Raw genomic sequence first — 18422 nt, 5'->3', positions numbered from 1 at the left:
ATCATGAAAGCCGATAGCATAGTATCGCTAGTCGACTATCGTGGAACTGTTTATTGTGAAATATCGAGAAACTATCGATATTCAACAATCGTAATGCTATTGATGGGATCTTATTAGATGATAGACGAAGAACGTCCACGAGATGTAATGTATGTAGCTCGGCGTAAAATACAACTGCAATTGTGGACTTCCGCATATTTTTCGAGGAACATTCTAAAACCTTTCGGAAAGCAATCACAGAAGTGTAGAAATCCTTCCTAGAAACTATTGACAATACACTATGAAGATATATGTTGTGTAATATTGAAAAACCATGAATAAAATATATGAACAGGATAGACTGCCACTTTCTGCCTCCTGTGTTTTAAACACTGGAGTGCCTCAAGGGTCCAATCTGGGACCGTTGTTACTCAACATTTTTATCAATGATTTGGTAGACTGTGTTCAGCTTTCAAATGTGCTGCAGTTTGCAGACGACTTCAAGATTTATCGCAAAATTCATTGAGCTACTAACTGCCTAAGGATGCAAGACGATGTTCAGGCAATCCTAAGCTGGTGCTTGAAAAATAATTTGGTACTTAACCCCACTAAGACCAAGGTTGTTTCCTTTACCCGTAAGACAAGCTGCATTGAGTACTGGTATACCATGTTAGGTTACGCTATCGCGAGGTCAGATACTTTTCGTGACTTGGGACTGCTGCTTGATTCCCGCCTTTCGTTTACTGAGCATGTTTCGAAAGTTGTATATGATTCTTACCCAGGTGCTAGGCCGTATTTCCCGAATGACGCGGAATTTTTGTACTTACTCTAGCATGATTCATCTATTTCGCGCCCTTGTTTTGTCTAAACTTGAACTCTGCTCAGTCATATGGAGCATTATTGCATCGACTCAATCATGTTTTTTAGAAAAAGGTTCAGCGTCAACTCGTGCTTTTTGTTTACCATAGATGGGTTGGGAGACGTTTCTTTTTTTTTATTATGAATACTTACTTAATCTGCTTGACCTGGTGGCGTTGCACAAAAGAAGATTAGCGCGAGACATAACTTTTTTTGTATAAGACAGTGAACACTACAATTTGATGTTCCTTTACTTTTAAGCGCGATTTCTTCCAGTTTTCTTCAAAAGCGTATAAGATTTTTATTTCTTTCCTACCCGCAGAAAGTTGGTGTTCAAGTCCCCGATAAAACGCCTTCAACTTCTATATAATCACGATAGGAGTGATTTAGAATTGTTTTCGCCCCTATTAAAGTTTAGAAGATCATTGTTTGCCGCTTGACCCATATCTTTGCTCTGTTGTTCTCTGTAGTTTTATTTATTTCCTTTTATCTTTTCTAAATAACGTCTTTCTTGTTTGTTTGTCTGTATCCACTATTTTATTGTTTGTAATATGTGCGAACTAATAATGCCTTGAGCTGCTTGTGGGCGCATTAAGTTAAATAAATAAGTAAATAATTTTTGACATTCGAGAATTTGCTATTGGTCATCGGCAGAAAAAAAAAAGATATTGAGCACAGCGCTTATTTTCACCTATCAGTGTCAAAGGTATGAAAAGTAAGATGTGTCAACTGAACAATAAAGGTATCACGAGCGTGACACAAACGTTTGAAACCTTGATGTTAAATATCTTGAGCGAGAGTTTTTCCTAGTTCCAAAAGAAATAAAAACACTCAATATTCTAATTAGTTTTACAAATGCGGGCATACTAAAGTGTGGCTGATATCTGTACCCCAGAAATATACCAAATGTGTGCGCAGGAAAGCCAGCAAAAACCGACATTTCTGTTTTACCTGTAAACTAATATTACGAGAATGCAACTCTATGTTTTGTTTCCTTTTTGTTACATGTATGGCATCCATAGTCAATCTCGCGATTGTTTTGAATCACTATTACAAAAACGCTCAAACCTACCTACTCGTACACGCTCACACACACAAGTTCACACACTCAAGCTCAGAGACGACGCTGTAGACAATGACGTTCTTTGTTGGACGTGATATATGAGAGCCCATGCAACCACCCAGAAGAGAATTTTCGGATCGACATACGTTTTCTTTCCGCCCAAAAACCGTCGATAAAGAACTGGCCGGTTTGAGTGGCGCTCACTCTGTCCTCTGTGGCCACGGGCCGTTGTCTGTGGTTTAGGCACAACCACCAAATTTAATCAAAGTCATGGGTCATTGAATTCTAATTAGTGATGCGCATGACTGGATTAACAAGATTCCCACTGTCTTTATCGTCTATTTAGCGAAACCACAGTGAAGGGAACGGGCTTAGAAAATCAGCGGGAAAGAAGAAGAAATTCATGGAAATCAAAATTAAAAATGGAAACAAAAATAAAACCTAAAATTTATTTATTCATTTATTTATGCCATTATTTATCAATACTACTAACCCTCATTGTAAGAGTTTTGTAGGGTGGTGCAAAACTCAGATGCCTAACCATAGTGCGGAAAAAAAAGAACTGTTATACAGAGGCTAAATATATGAAACAAACGGAGTGAGTAATACACGGTATTTTCACATTATGAGCACTTCTAAAAATCTGCAAATACGTTGATTAAAAAAGAAAAAAAGACATTTGCACAGAGAACGGGAAGCACTTTATGTGTTCACTGCGTAATTTTCAACACGGCTTCGTATAGCGTATCGTGGGGCTCGCGGATGGACGCGGACGACGGGCATGGGACATCTAGTTGAGAGCTGTCATTCGCGGTACCGTCGAATCTGTCTTCCTTCAAAAGAAAAATTATGGACCGATCAAAAGATTTGGGATTCACCCTGTACGACACGCCCGACTACCAAGACGATTTGCACAAAGACGCCGCTGAGCCGTCGGCCCCTTGTCGTGGCTGAATACATTGCTGGCGGAAGCGTAAAGGACGTAGTGCGTACTTCGAGATGAATATGCACGCGTACGACTTCTTTACTATATGTGGCCAATGCGTGGTGCTGCCGGACATCGAGCCAGGAGTGCCTTTGCTGGAGGGAAATCGGGAGCGAACTTCCGACCTACAGTCGACCGGCTGCATGACTACGAATACTGCCGTCAGGCACGCCGAACCCAATGCGAAAGAAGTGCAGTTTTACATCTTCAGTTTTGTAAAAAAAGAGCCAAAATTGTATTTGCTGAGTGTGGAGCTGAAGCCCGAGTGGTTAGGCATTTGTAAGAGCTGCTTGATAGGCGAGTTTTTTTTTCACATGTTCCGAAAAAGATTTGTAGAGCTTTTGAAGTGAATTGACATTTTCGCTGTTTGAAATAACGAAGAAAGAAAAATTCCCAAGTAGCTCAGTGGAAACGTGTCCGCTTCACACGCAGTGAACCCAGGTTTAATCCCGAATGTGGGCGTACGAACTGTTTTTTTTTTGTCAAACATTTTTTTAATATTTACTTTTTGACGACGGAACTTTGCTGAACAAAAGTGCACGGAGCATATAAATCGGGTAGCGTCCACTTTGCGAGGTGCCCGTAACTGTTCTACAGGAAATGTAGCCAGCCATTGGTCCCGATTCCGTTGTTTTTTTGGAAGCGTGTGCAGACTTTGTCGCACAATGCCACTTTCGGATGCAGGACCTGCAAAGCAGCTTCTCACGCAAAATCTTGGGGCTATTCTTTTCGGAGCCGATCAAGGGAATTCACCATGGGCACACACTACTCATTTCAAACACTTCAATGCACAAAACAAATCATCCTGATGTTCAAAACAAACATAACTACAAAGGAATCGCAGGGAAAACGGTTCGCGCAACGCATGTCGTCTGCTGCGCGCGGTCAAAAAACAAAAACAAAAATGGAGGAAAAAAAAAACGCACGGTCGGAAGTATTTACGTGACCCTCCGGTACTCTCTCCTCCTTTATATTTCTCCGAACTCCATGCCCAAATTTAGGTTTCGAGCAGTGGCGTTTTTTTTTTTATGTTTATGAAAAATATACGTGACTGCAGCAAAATATTAATTGGGAAGTATTCTGATACTATGGTATGTCGAAAAAAAAAGTGGGGGTTGTATGGGTCACGGGTTATATGGGACACGTATTTTTAAAAATAGTTTTTACAAGAAACATTTTGTTTTGTTTCGCGCAATTTTTACGCCGTTAGACGCAATTTAGGAGGAGGTAAAGCATTAAATTGAAGCAGCTAAGCATGTTTGACACCACGCTATATCGTTTCTGAATGTCAAAAACAAAAGAGGACTCAGAATTGATCCCTGGTGTACACCTAAAGGTAAAAAACAAAGAAAAAAATCACTTTAGGGGAATTGTAGAAAGTCCGCACAGTATTTAAGCGTAAAGAAAATAGCGCTTGAGCCACTTACATAATTCTAGAAAACACCATACAAAAATAATTTATGCAAGGGCGGTTCATGACTGACTTTATGAAATGGTTTTGACATATCAAAACAAATCGTATCCACCCGACCTCTATTCATAAACAAAAGATGCACAGTAAACTAAAAAAGTACACAAATTGGGCTCAGCAGACCTACCATTTAGAAAACCATGCAGAGCAGATATTAATTTTGGCAAAAAAAAAAAAAAAAAAAACTCGTTTTACGCACAACCATCTCGAAAACCGTAGGAAAACCCCAGAGAAAGGGAAGAAGACGATAGTTAGTAACAGTAGAGGCATCACCGTTCTACAAAATCGGGACAACAATGGCTTTCTTCTAGAGCAAACGGAAAACAACTGCACTAAGTGGAATGTTAAAAACATGATTCAATAGGGGAATGATGAGCTCAGCACGGCCTCTCATAGTAAATTTTGGTACATCATATTGACCTGTCGAAAAATAATCGGATTCGGTTCTTTAATCGCTCCCGAAATATCACGAAAACCTGCTCTCACAGCAGTTAAAAAAAATCTTGGCAGGTCAGCTGTTCATCAACAGATCGATAAGATTGTTGACCACTTAAGTAACATTTGCTAAAAGTTTGTGCACCAATTTCATCAGGAAATGAATGATAGCCCGGAACTTTATCTGTAGAGTCACATAAACAGATACTTCGACTGTGCTCACGCGTGTGCTCTTGTCCACACTTCCAGAGTATTTTATGTCGGCGATATGAACTATTTTCTACGCTATCAAGGTGTAAGCGTTTGTCAAGACTGAAGAATTATTTCGACAAAACGCGATACGTACTAAATTTGGTATGCCATCTTTCGTTTTTTTTTTATCAAGTCTTTAGATTGTTATTTTTGCTCGTAAGGAAATCTTTTACCCCTAAAAAAAATTCACGATATCCGAACGGGACATATATAGCAATGCAACTGTGAAGCAACCACATAGTTTATTGCATGCAATATTGTGTGTGCGAGCCAGCCTTAAAATATCATACAACAGCTTTTATGGCGTCTCAAATTTCAGCCACTTCATAGATGGACTCAATACCGCTGAGTGACATTCCTGCCAAAACGTCCAATTGATGACAGAAAAATCGGTCGGCAATGGTTTTCCCAACTACTTTTTAAAAATGAGAGCTTACCTTCTCTGCAATGTCATAATGGCCTTAGTAGTGCAAAAAAAAAAAAAAAAAAAACATGGCAACAGACGTTAGATGTGTGCATTGTAGAAAAAGATGGAGAGGTAAATGGGGTGTTAGAAGATGCCTTTCAAAGGTTAGGTTAAGGACATGAAAACAGTCTAGAGGGGCAAACTGGTTACAAAAAAAGAAAGCAGAACAATCAGAAGATGACCACAACTGGGCAGCCCATTGCATTGCGCTGGCTGCATGAGCTCGACCTTTTCAGACCTAAGAACCAAGAACGTTTTGCACATAACCTTAAAAGAGTTGAACAGGACCTTTATACTAGGATGTAAGGGCTGGGAGAGCTTATCAACAAGGTTCTGCTCTAATCAAATCTTTTGTACGGCAGACATGTATCCTTTTTTCACTGATCTAACGTATTGTAATTCTCACTTTTCCACAGGTTGACCTGGGCGCTGGCCTGTTCATGATGGCAACACAGTTCAATTACTGCGTTAAGAAGCCTGGTACGGACTCGAAAATGGTACAGAATACCGCCCTATCCTTGTTGACCCAAGAAGAGCTGTTGGTGCAGAGCGTGATAGACAATCTTTCCCGCAGATTTATCAAGTAGTCTCCTGAGGGCACAAAGCAGTCCATGACGCCCAAGAAATCAAAAATAGTTCGGTGTAACTTCGAATATACCATTCAGTAATAACGTTCGAATAAACAAATGTACTCATCATGACATATGACAGAGTGTGATGTGGAAATCTGCATTTGTGCAAGATAGCTTTACTTAAAATGAAAAAAAGTATAGGCAAGCTGGTGGGTTTTCTACATCGTTAAAGGGATATGGAAGTGAGGTTTGAGCACCTATTTGTGTAGATGTGGTCTGTGTTATCTACGCACCTCAGAAACATCATTCTTTTGTTCATAAACGGCAGACAAAAAACTTTTAACATCATTAAAACCATGGCTGGGCGTGGATCGGACATTTTATCCCGATTAATCGCCACTGTTTAGTGAACTGATCGATCGCGTTGATTTTCAGACAAATATCTCTAAAATACGAAACTATTAAATTATCTTTTGACAACTTTGTTGAGAATCTTAAATACGGCGCAATGTACATTTCATACTGAGGATATGTAGTTCAAGGTTCTGTTAGCAAGCGGTTCAAAGGCACTCCCGGATTGTTGCTCCTACTCCAAGACAAGATATTCCCCAGCAGGAGCGAGTTCCTGTGTTTGTTCACGATCGTGGTAGTGGTGTGAGATGAAAATGATTTAATTTTGAAAATAAGATGAAAATAATTTGCATCGTAACTTCCAGATTTGTTTATCGTGTACCGGAGGGTACAAAAATCTTCTCCATGCATCGAAATGTCGCGATTGCATTGTGTAATTGCAAAGTAAAAGTCTAGTTTTCCCCCGATCTGCAGCCGCGATCGGCAGCTGAAGGAACTACGGCGAAAAGGTTACATGACGTCGCCCGGGTCTAAGCTGCAGCTTAACGCCCACTAATGTCAGCAGAGAGAGAGGGAGAGTAAAGGTGCTTCGAGAGATGATCACACAGGAACATATGCGTAAACCTAATTAGGTCATTGAGCTGTTGACCCCTATGAGTGCGAGTTAGTTGAGGTGTCCCAGAAATGCCAATATTTCTTTTTCTACACAGCTAGGACACGCAGGCGAAAACGGCTCTTTGTTCTTTACTTTTCGAGTGCCGAATAAGGGCAACTTCCACAAATGTCTGACCAAAGTCCGGAAATCTTTGCACTGCCCCTTTACTTGGCTCTGCAAATATGTTTGATATGGAGTGTTTTAAAGTCATATGTTGATTATTGTGAGTCCTTTTCTGTTTCTGTTCTTCAACTGCCCTAAGTGCCTACATTTGAACAGGCCCAAGGAAGAAGTCGACACTAGGCTGGCCGAGACGAACACACCCTTGGCTACCTATGTACACGGCACCTTCACTAGGTGGAAAAAAAAGCGGGACGGAAGAAGGGCCAAGAGGCAGCAGCAGAGGGAGAGGAGATGGAAGTTTTGTAGACACTGTGTCCCTTACGGCGCCCTCTCTCCCCTTCTGGCACTGCAGAATAAAGGTAGTTTGACTTTCTGAGGGATTCATTTTTCTGGCCAGTATATCGACGTACACGTCTGGACCGGCGCCTTAAATGTTCTCGCAATAATTAGAAACTTCATTTCTTATGCGAAACATGATTTTCTAACATGAATTTCAGAACACGAAGACAACAGTTCAATAACTATCTAACGGAGACGCCATGGATTTAATAAGAATCTCGCGCAAAAAGAAATCATATGGGTCTATGTGTCAAATAAGATTCTCATATGAGACGAGAAACGAGTATCTCATATCACTTCTCGTATAAATGAGAAATTCTTATGTTTCTCGTGTCGTATAAACACATGAATTTCTCGCAAGCCTGATATTTTTGCAGCAGGGCTACCAGGACCAAACCTCGATGCTAGAACTTGATCACGAAGCTGTCCCGAGCCAAGCAATGCCAAGACATCAGTGCCGAGCCAAGCTGTACCGAACATCCCCAAGACCGCCACCTCACAGTAGAACCCCGAAAAAACCAGAAAGCCAATTGGGCGTCTTAAGAGCTTCGTTTGCGGCTCAAAGCTGAACTTTATGTGAACTTCTTTAATTTCATTCGTTTTCTTCTCTTTCCTTTCTTTTTCGGCGGGATGAGGTATATATAAAAAAAGCATTCAAGGAGGATAAATTAGTGGTCAGAGCATTTGCACGTAAACAACCCCGGGTGGGAATTTCCAAAATGGCGGGAATGAATAACAAACAGTTGTTGCAGTTGGCATGTAGTATAATCTGGAAACATCGGCCTGTACAACACCACTACATTTGCAAATCGGAGATTGACTCTCCGGAATTTCTCCGGTTCGCACTTTAACCGGAATTGTCGATGTCCGCTTTGTAGAAACCGGAGATTGTCTCCCGGCAATGGCGGGAATGGATAACAAACAGTTATTCATTCCCAAAATAGTGGGAATGAATAACAAACAGTTGGTGCAGTTGGCATGTAGCATAACCTGGAAACATCGGCATGTACAACACCACTACATGTGCAAATCGGTGATTGCCTGTCTGGAATTGCTCCGGTTCGCTCTTTAACCGGAGTTGTCGATGTCCACTAAGTACAAACCGGAGATTTTCTCCCGGGATCTTCTCCGGTGCGACTTTAAGCCGAAGTACAAAACATCCCGGCTTGTACAAACCGGATTGTCTCTTTCCGGACTATCTGCGGATTGATTTTAAACCGGATTTAAAATTTCCGAATTGGTATCAAACCGTTATTTTTGGCAGGGAAGTCAAAGCAAAACAGGCACCCGCGAAGCAGATCACGTGACCTGGAGGGGGGTGACGTTCGGCCTGTCGCATCGGAAGGCTGGGGGCCCCCATAGCCAATCAAATGCCAGTTCCGAGGTGACGATACACGCCCAAAGTGCCTGGTGACGTCACTTCTGACTCGCGCTTCACCGGGTGAAGATTTTCCTAATCTCCCACTGCGATTAAACACAAATGAAACTAAGCAGGTATAAATACAATACATAGCTTGCCAGTATCGTCAATACAGGATACTGACTGATATCTCAACTTACTGCTCTCGTTTTCTGGTTATGTTAAAACTCTTGATCCTTGCAACGGCGAGTACAACGAATCGTGAAAAAAGCGCACAGAGATCGGTGGGGCTGCAGTTTTTCATCGGTGAGGCTGTGGTTTTATTATTGTGCTGTCAAATACGTGCTACAGCAGTATCTACAAAATAAAAACAGTATATATATCAGAAAAAAGAAATCTGAGTAGGCTGCACTCGGTACAGTGGCAACTGTTTTACTTAAAACGTCTTTGCTGCCCTAACGTTGTGAATGAAATACGAGGTTTGTTTATTCAATTTAGAGTGCCTTGGTGTGTGTTTGTCTCAAGGTGAAGACACCAGACATACATAAAGAAGCTGCTGGTTTTCGAAGAGGCAAAGTGAGTGCATTTAAAAAGCAATAAAAAAAATATTGGTCGGTAAAATTGCGGAGATGTCATAACTCTACAAACGCACGCGTGCATGAAAGCACTTCAATCTAACCTATGTTCTCTGGTTTCTACGGCCGTAAGTCGTTCATGGCGGAGGTAGTTTGTCTGTTTCCTTGTATTAGGTCATATTTTCGGTTGAGTCAGCTCGGGAGAGAGTATCCAAGCTCAGCCTATCACGCCCGGCAGTATAGTGGAACCGCCAGAGGCATATTGTTGCCAGAAGGTCCGGCTAATCTGGTTTAGCAAAGCAAAGGGAATCATGCTATTTAATTTGTTTCTTGATTGCCTCATGAAAATGCTTAGAAGCTCAAAGCAACGAGCACACAATACATAAAAATAGCACTTCCTGAAAGTTAGACCGCTAGGAAAATAACACCTCAAAGAATACACATACCAGCTTTTTGTTTCGGTTATGTTTTTAACTGATCTTATCCACTATGCGAGCAAATATCGATGAATGTTCTGAAAGCATTTGTGCAAATTTGACGTTGTTGTAACTCGGTAAGTTGAATAACTATATATATATACAGTTTTTTTTAAAGAAAGTAAAGCCATTATAACTAAACAGGAAATTCCGTGCTGACACGTGCAGTGCAAGGTGAGAACAAATACTTTTTATTTAATGTTCCCAAAACATAGGCTATGTAGCATCGATCGGACCGTTTCCTTCCGCACATTATGTGATGTCCTCTAACACGAAAGTACGGACATAGAAGCGCTGTGGAAACGACACGAAAAAAATAATTTTGAAGTAAACCGAGTCTTGTTGCGGAAAGAAAAAAAAAATGACAATATTTTACTGTAAGCACTCTATCTGTAAGTAGAACTTCAACCAAGTGATGGTTGCGCTCTTTCATGCCCATTTCAACGAAGTTGGGAGCACAATGTATTGCGTCACGTAAATAAACACATGAAGAAGCATGATATGTTAGAAACATTGTGTGTAATCGTTGCGCAGTACAAAAGGAGATATTATTTGAGCACAGCCTCAACCGTTTCTGTTTATGTGTGCTACGAATACAGCAGCACTGTGCCTAGAAGAATTGATGAGAAAATGGCGTGCCGTTGATGATACGATGGTGATTATACAATAAAATGTTTAATGGAACATTATTTGCGACCTGTTCGGTCGCCTGGGACCCCGACGACTAATATCGTTCTCTGCAAAGTCCATTCTAATATTTATACATTTTGTGGAGCTCATCAAGCGAATAAACATGTTTGAACAATGAGCTAAACCTAAATGAGTTCCCGAATTAAAAACAGTGCTTTTCGATTTTAGTACAATAGAAATTTCCTCGAACAGTGTATATTTCTGTGCAAATATTCGACTAACAGTATTGCAACGTTGAAAAGCATCGGAATGACTCCGAATCACTGCAGAGTGCATACTCAGGGAAGATAAGGCGGGGAATTCGGCGCTTGGGGTAAACGAACCGTGGCGTTTGAGACAGGGGGCCAGCCGCGGGACAAACGTGCTACAATAACACACTCCTCCAAGGTCAAGGCTTGAGGATCTCGGGAGTCCAAAAACCTGTCTTTCTTCTTGAGATTTTTTTTTTTTTTAGGGGGTAAGGGGTAGGAAGTTAGGCGCTGATTGTCTTCCTTTTGTGTGACTTTTCACAGAAGCACAACGAAAGACTGGCAGAACAGGCGCACGTGCAATTATAACCTTGCAGGAGCTCTGCGCTTGTGGATCACAAGACGGCACAAGCTCAGGCATGCGCGGCCGTCTGCTTCTCGTGAACTGAAGTTATGGCGGCGTCACGCATGCGCCGAGCGCTTAAATCGATCCATTCGGTAAATAACAATCTGACATGGAATTATAGCTGCCAATTTATATTTCTACAACTCTCAATATGTAATTACAAAAAAAAAAAAAAATTCACCGGGACCGTTTTGAACCGATTACCGATAAAATTACTTTTTTATTTCCGGTGGAGTTCCGGTTCTGTTCCAAGATGGTGGCGAAGATTTCGTTTGGGAATTCCGGTTATATAAAAATAACGGTTCGGTTGAGGTTTTCGATATGGTTCCGGTTCGACCCTCCGCATATCAGTAAAGCGAGGAATAAAAATCTGCTCGGTGCCGTGTATATTCTTTCATTCTTTCAGAATGACATAGCCTGTGTATCAGCTCTTCAAAGAAGGCATCCCTCACGAGAATTAAAGCGATGTTTCGAAAATGTCCCCAACATCTCATTGCGTTTCCAGGAGAAATATATTTGATCTATCTTGCTCGAAGCTTTTTTTTCAAAGAAAAGAATTTGAAATCTGACAGAGCGCTATTATTTTGGGATAAATCAACAAATTTTATTAAGCGCTTCGATAACACAACACAAAGAGCTAGGTATAAATTCAATGCCTGTAATCACGAGACTGCCTTCAATAAAAAATGAAAGCAAAGTACAGAGACTAAAATGGTGTTCGTTTAATGCTCTTTTTTATTAGGTTTCAACGCCTTGTCGGGTGTTCCGGCCGCTGTATCAAAGATGTTCTCCTGAGTCAGCGATGGCGCGCTTTCGGTTTCCCTGAAATTAGAAAGAGGATTAAGCGCGTTGGTTTCACCTGAGCGCGAGTCACGATATATAAGAGCGCCGATTTCAGCATTAATTATGCCGCAATATTTCCCAAAACAGACTGTGCACAATGTGAACAATCCGAGAGTACGCCTATTCTAGAGGTGCAGCTATAACGAACGTGGTTGTTAGTGGGCATGTTTGTTAGAAACAATACATTACACCTTCAAAGGAGAAATAATGCAGGTGTACGGGTTTGGAGTGACAAGTTTAAAAGTATATAAAGCAGTAATACAAAGTATAACATATGCGGGTAAAATTACTTTGCTCAAGCAGTTAGCATTATTCAACTTGGTATAACATAAGCCGTGGACTTTAGCGCCAAATGAAATGGTTTTTGTATTGGCAATGTACCGTGTGTAAAATCATTCGCTCGCCGAGGTTTCTGTTTTTTAATGAGATAGCATTCTTCAGCTACCTCACCCGGTTTTCTTGATACGCAACCTCGCCTCGAGTGCGCCGCGGGTATGCGCAGCACGAGTATTCGGAGCGCGGCGGGGCGGTGTGGTGCCTGTGCAGACGCAGTGCATCCGCATACGCACGACATCCACATGCGGAGACTCCACGCGAATTTCGGACGTCGTCCTCGACGTATCCCTAAAGGTTTTCTTGAGGTCGCGGGAAAGTCGCCCTTACGTCGTTCTTGAGATCGTCTTAAAGGTCGTTCTAGAAGTCGTCTCAGAGGTCATCCTAAAGGTCGTCCTTGAGGGCACGCTAGAGGTATACTAGAAGTCGTCAGAGACGTCTTCCTCTTGGACGCCATCATCAACGTCGTCCATCAAGAATATAAACCCGCGCCACGCATCGGCAGCACGCACACATTCACATTTGTGCCCAAGCAACGAAGTAATTATCGGTTTTAGTTGAGCTAGTTGTTACATGAACAATGATGATGGTCGAACAGCTTGAACATTAAACAATTACGCAGAAACAGTTTAAGAAGCACACACGAAGCTGCAATAATGGTGGGGAAACAACATGAACATTAAACGAATACAGAGACACAGACAAATCCAAGATTACACAGATACGAAACAATCACTGAATCTGAAAGTGGCGGGCTGCGTTCGTACTGATGTCAATGCGTGTGCCTTGAATTATTAATATATTAAAGAGTTTGCTCAAAATTTGCGTCGTGGTATTCACAGTGAGCTATGTCTCGAGTCTCATGACGGCAGCTATCGCAATTTACGGACAACCAACAATAGTGGTTTCTGCGGCCAAATTTTGTCGTGCTTAGCAGGTGAAGAATTAAATATACAAGCTTTACGAGCGTAAAAGATTGAAGCGCCTAGGAAACATTTTTCTACATACTGAATATAACGTAGGGGTTCGGGGTTTTAGAAATCTCATATAAAAGCACCGTGGTTTAGACGTTTTGAACTTAGAATGCAAATCGTATCCTTATCTGATATATTGCGGAGTACCACAAGGGTCGATCCTTGGACATTTGCTTTTTAATATTTTTATAAACAGTCTTGCAGATTGTATCAGTAATTTAAAAACGCTACAGTTCGCTGATGACGTGAAACTCTATCGTAGTATCCGCAAGCCTGCTGACTCTGACCTGTTTCACAACGATGTTGATGCGATTCGGCTGTGGTGTTGTACAAGCTTGCTCCTTTTAAGCCCCTTCCAAAGCTAAGGCTGTATCTTTCTCCCTTAAGGAATATGATGTTGTTCATTCGTTAAAATTACGTGGCTCAAATATTGAAGATGTTCTGAGGTACGCGAGCTTAGTGATTTGATTGACTCACAGCCCAATTTTAATTGCCATGTTTCAAAATTCACCAATTATTAATTACACATCCTTGGCGTAATTGCACGCATTACCCGTAGATTCCGCAGTTTCACCTGCATACTGCACCTATTCGGGTCGTTAGTTTTTTCAATGTTGAAGTTCTCCTGTAATGTGTGGAATACCCTGGGACTCATTCGAATGGCAAGGCTAGAGTGCGTACACCGACGAATCCTAAGAATTATGAATGATCGCAACAATGGACCTAGAGTTTTTTATGAATACGTACGTCAATGGGAGACACTTGTTATTTCGTCTCTTCGCGACATGTTATTTTTTAAATATAAACTGCTCAACGCTGCTATTGATTCTCCCGTCTTAAGCAATAGAATCTCACTTCATCTTCTCCAGCGACAAAATCGGTCTAGGGTTTCTGTTTACCCTTTTAAACTAAACTCTATTCCACCGTTGACTCGGATCTAGACCAGCTATGAAAAGTGCTTTAAACCTGACCTGCACTTTTTTCACTACCGTTGCATGTTTAAAGAAGTGTAATACTGAGTCGCACATCGCAAGTGTAACCCTCCTAAAGCCTTAGCAGCTGTGTGGGACACAATAAAACACACACGTATATATATATATACCTGTGTTTATATATACATAATACAGTCAATTGGTCTAATACAACCAGGAACATATATGTAATTGAAAAGAAAATAATTTGGTCGAGCAATTCATTACACACGTATTTTTTTAGGATACAAACAGGCTTCTTACAGAGGAGTAAATGCTGGTGAAAATCACGCAGCACACATTCACTACAAGACCGTTAGATTGCGTGATGCAATGCACAATAAACGAATAACAGGCTGCTCGTATGACGGATAGGGTTTTGTTTATCTCGCAACATTGGTTGGTGAGAGTTACCGAATCATTGGCGAGCAGGCTTTGAGTTCTTCGGTGACCTCGGCTTGTTTTTACCTGCGGGAGAATACAAATGTCACTCAGCGTAAACCGCGTCTGTTTTTCTTTTTCTTTTTATTCCTTGATTTGTACTAAAGAAACGCAAATTAGACATGATTGTTTGGGGACCGATGAGTGCGACCCTTGAAATAATCTTACCATATATCTTTTTAAGATGCCAGTAGGAGATGCTAGTCATTAGAAGCTTCGTATAGCCTGCAGAATGCACAGCTTGGTACCAAAGTGTGTTTCGTCCATATTTATCATTAAGTGCACTTAAAGAGTAGTAGCAAGAAGAGCTTTGACGTTAGGCAAACAATATTCATGGTGAGCAAGGGTAAAATCGTTATTTCATATGCCATACACAATAATATTTTTAATGATATGCTCAAATATTTAACATTCTAACGATTGCAATTTTCGCATTCTCTCATATTATAAGCTTTTACTCCCCTATACGCCTTAACGTCCAATTACCCGCACAACACTCAAAGAGCCAATCATTGCGATGTAGGAAATCAGCGCAGCGAATGATGAGGCGGAACCTCCGTTTATACCTAAAAATTATGTCTCCGCTGTGGCATTACGCATTGCAAGCCGAACGCCATGCATTGCGTAATGCCACAGCAGAGACTTCATTTTTAGGTCTGAACAGATGTTCCGCCTCATCATTCCCTGACCTGATTTCCTACATCGCAATGATTGGCTCTTTGAGTGTTTTGAGGATAAGTAGACGCGCAAACACTTTGCAGGGTGTACAAGGAGGCTCATGATGTAGTGCTATACTGATATAGCAAGAAATGTACAACCTAATACCGTAATTGTAATTTTCAAGACTGCGCTTAGTTATCTGATAAATTGGTGTTTACTTAAACAGACTGCGTAGTGGCAGTTCTAAGATACAGGTAAGCGTAATACTTGTTTAATACGTGACACGTCACAAACCTCCGTAGCAAAACAACAGCATGGACTGTGGCCCGTGTTAAATGGAAGAAAAGAAAAGAATATGCGCAAAACTTACCGTAAGGACAGGCATCCTTGCAGGAACGTATGGACTCAAAGTCATTGAGACCCCCTCCACATCCAGTGTATTTCTCACATTGGTCGGTGCGGTCGTCAAAGTAGAATATTAATTTAATCGGCGCATCAGGGGCGCAGGTTGGCTCAGGATGTGGTGCTCTGCAGATATTCTCTGCGGGGAAATTCGGTGATATATTGAACATGGATAAAATCATTATATATAACAATTTAAGAAAGACGCACAAACGAAAAATTGTTTCCACCTGAGATCAACTCTGCCCTGATAGGTTATGTCGAGCACGGGGAAATGAATTTGTCTGCGAATAGGGAAAAACACTACGTTCGACCGCCAAACAGTTTCTGTTGTTTTCGGATCGTGGCCTTCACGTAAATTCTGATACCATTTACGAGGGTTTTACTATGTTATCAGAAAGCGCTGATTGAATTTCCTTTAATAGAACCATTTATAAAAAAAATACTGCAAGCTTTATATTTCGTAAAATCTCTTCATGAAATGCGCTCACGAGAACACCATTTGGAAAATGAGGTGGCATTGAAAAAAAAAAAAAAAAAATAAAACGCCCCACCCCCTCCCGCCCCCCCCCCCCCCCCAAAAAAAAATATCATCAAAAATCACAGCTATTAACATATAATATTATTAACTTTTTGTGATTCCTTTTTGGTCTCGCTTTAGTTTTTGCCTTCTGGGAGTACGGAGGAATTTTCAGTCTGCATAAAACCAGTTTTTTTTTTTTGCATTGGTTACATTGTTTCTCATGATCAAATAAACAGTGTTTCATATGTTTCAAACTAGTGAAGCAGTTACTGGGGCCGATGGTAGTTAGTATCCTCGAGTATGCATTATAAACCTGAAAATTTACTTTGTTTCCAACACTTCCTTTCCGACCAAGCTACGTTGCATGTAAAAATCCGGTTCTCACAGAAAGACCAAGCAACTAAATCTGGCGGCTCAGGTATCCGAAATTTTATCGTTGGTTTACGTTGATTCGGTACAAAGCAATAGAGCTCGATGTAAGAGCTCGACAATTGTGATGCAGATTGCGAGCCTAAGCAAAATATCTTAGAGTTGGAGAGTCGTAAAAATGCAACGACTTCGGTAACAGACTTACCAGGCAGCACCGCAATAGTGCACACCACTGTAGCTAGGAAGCAAACGGCTGCAAAGGTTGCCTTCATCTTGGACGGTAGATGTCGATGATGTAGTTACAGATTTCGGAGTGGGTTTATATAGTGCTTCACCGGAGTAAAGAAAGCATTTTTTATCCATTTCTTTTTGTAGAAAATGACACGGCCTGTCACACGCATTGTTCTCAAAGTCCGTGACAGCGAGCTAATCAGAACAATTGAATTTCGCACTTTCTATGAGAGATATTAATAAAATATTTGCGTCACAGGCTGCGGAAATTTTATCCCGGCTGCAGGGAGGCCATTATTCTTTTTTATATTCTTTTTTGAACAGTGGTATAAGATTTTGAAGTATAACATATGGAAAGCCTCAAGAATGAGAGGAAGTTAAACATAATTTTAATAAAAGCAATTTTCCTTGAGCCACTATACCAATGGTACCAAACTCTTTTGTGGGTGGGGCCCAGATGGCCCACACCGGATAGGTCGAGGGCCGACGTAAGACGGGAGAGGGAGGGGCCGGGGGGGGGGGGGGCGGGCTTATAACATTTATAACAGAATAGACCTCGTGCTCCATGCATTTTATAAACTTACAGTTTTTTCTGTGACATGTTTAGATTTGATTTGACTACTTTGGACCGTGACCTTATGTGATGACAAGTATTAAAATGACACCACCCGTCAACCTGTTTCCATTTTTAATAAGGTAAGAGAGCAACTACACTGTCGTTCCAGTTGCTCAATTCTGGACTAACGGTCTTCACATTCCAAAGTTGTGAAAGGACGGATTGCTGTCGCGTGTCTTTCTTCGGCTCTTAAAGGGATTTTCCGGTCAAATTTTGTATTCGACAAAACAATTGAATATCATTGTTATTGCCTCCAGAAGCATCGTGCGTGCAATATCCGAATTTTATATGCCCCTCCACGTGAGTAATTGAATTTATACTGCTCCAATCGCATGCTAGCGTAAACGCTGCTTTCGTTGGCAACATTGAAGCTCTGACGTCACAAAACACAAAGCGAGCATTTTTGTCTCGTTGTTCGCCTGCGAGTGAACGCATCAGCGTGCTTCGTATTTGTTGTTGTGCGCGACTTTTTTCGTGGTTGGGTGAGATTTTTGCTGCGCGGTTGGGTGCAACAACCACCGGGCGGCACATGCGAGCCAAGACATGACGTTTCACACTTTTCCGCGAGACGCGCTGTGACAAGCAAAGTCGATCGCCGTCGTGCATAGGGACTGGGTTCCCGTCCAGATCCGAGATCCTGCTTATGCAGCAATCATCTCACAGAAGAAAGCTACGAGCTGAGCTCTCAGGGGACAGAAGGCTTGTAAGCTGGGTGTGATGCTGTGCCAACGATATTAAACTACGTCCACCCACTCCTCGCCCAAATCGGATCAGTCAATTTAGGTCTGTTCGATTCGCCTGAACTGGCTGAACTA

At 41.4% G+C, this 18422-nt stretch overlaps 1 protein-coding gene across 1 annotated transcript; it reads right to left on the bottom strand.

The window, feature by feature from the left end:
• Positions 1 to 14783: 14783 nt before the first annotated feature.
• On the bottom strand, positions 14784 to 17032 carry LOC115329464 (PI-stichotoxin-She2a-like). The gene is made up of 3 exons (XM_029991060.2): positions 16966 to 17032; positions 15837 to 16007; positions 14784 to 14833 (listed from the first exon to the last, which is right to left on the bottom strand). Exons 1-3 carry the CDS (start codon positions 17030 to 17032, stop codon positions 14784 to 14786), a joined length of 288 nt encoding a protein of 95 aa, XP_029846920.2.
• Positions 17033 to 18422: the final 1390 nt, after the last annotated feature.

This window comes from Ixodes scapularis, unplaced genomic scaffold (genome assembly GCF_016920785.2).
Source record: "Ixodes scapularis isolate PalLabHiFi unplaced genomic scaffold, ASM1692078v2 PGA_scaffold10__122_contigs__length_95168666, whole genome shotgun sequence".
Lineage (NCBI taxonomy): Eukaryota > Metazoa > Arthropoda > Arachnida > Ixodida > Ixodidae > Ixodes > Ixodes scapularis.
This window is presented reverse-complemented; position numbering and strand designations above follow the sequence as displayed.

Bases quoted from the DNA above. Each gene is read 5' to 3' on its own strand.
- LOC115329464 (XM_029991060.2), bottom strand. From the start codon at position 17,032: ATGAAGGCAACCTTTGCAGCCGTTTGCTTCCTAGCTACAGTGGTGTGC. The intron at 16,008-16,965 runs GTAAGTCTGTTA...ATTTCCCCGCAG, and splicing joins CACTATTGCGGTGCTGCCTG to AGAATATCTGCAGAGCACCA. The intron at 14,834-15,836 runs GTAAGTTTTGCG...ATTCTCCCGCAG, and splicing joins CAAGGATGCCTGTCCTTACG to GTAAAAACAAGCCGAGGTCA.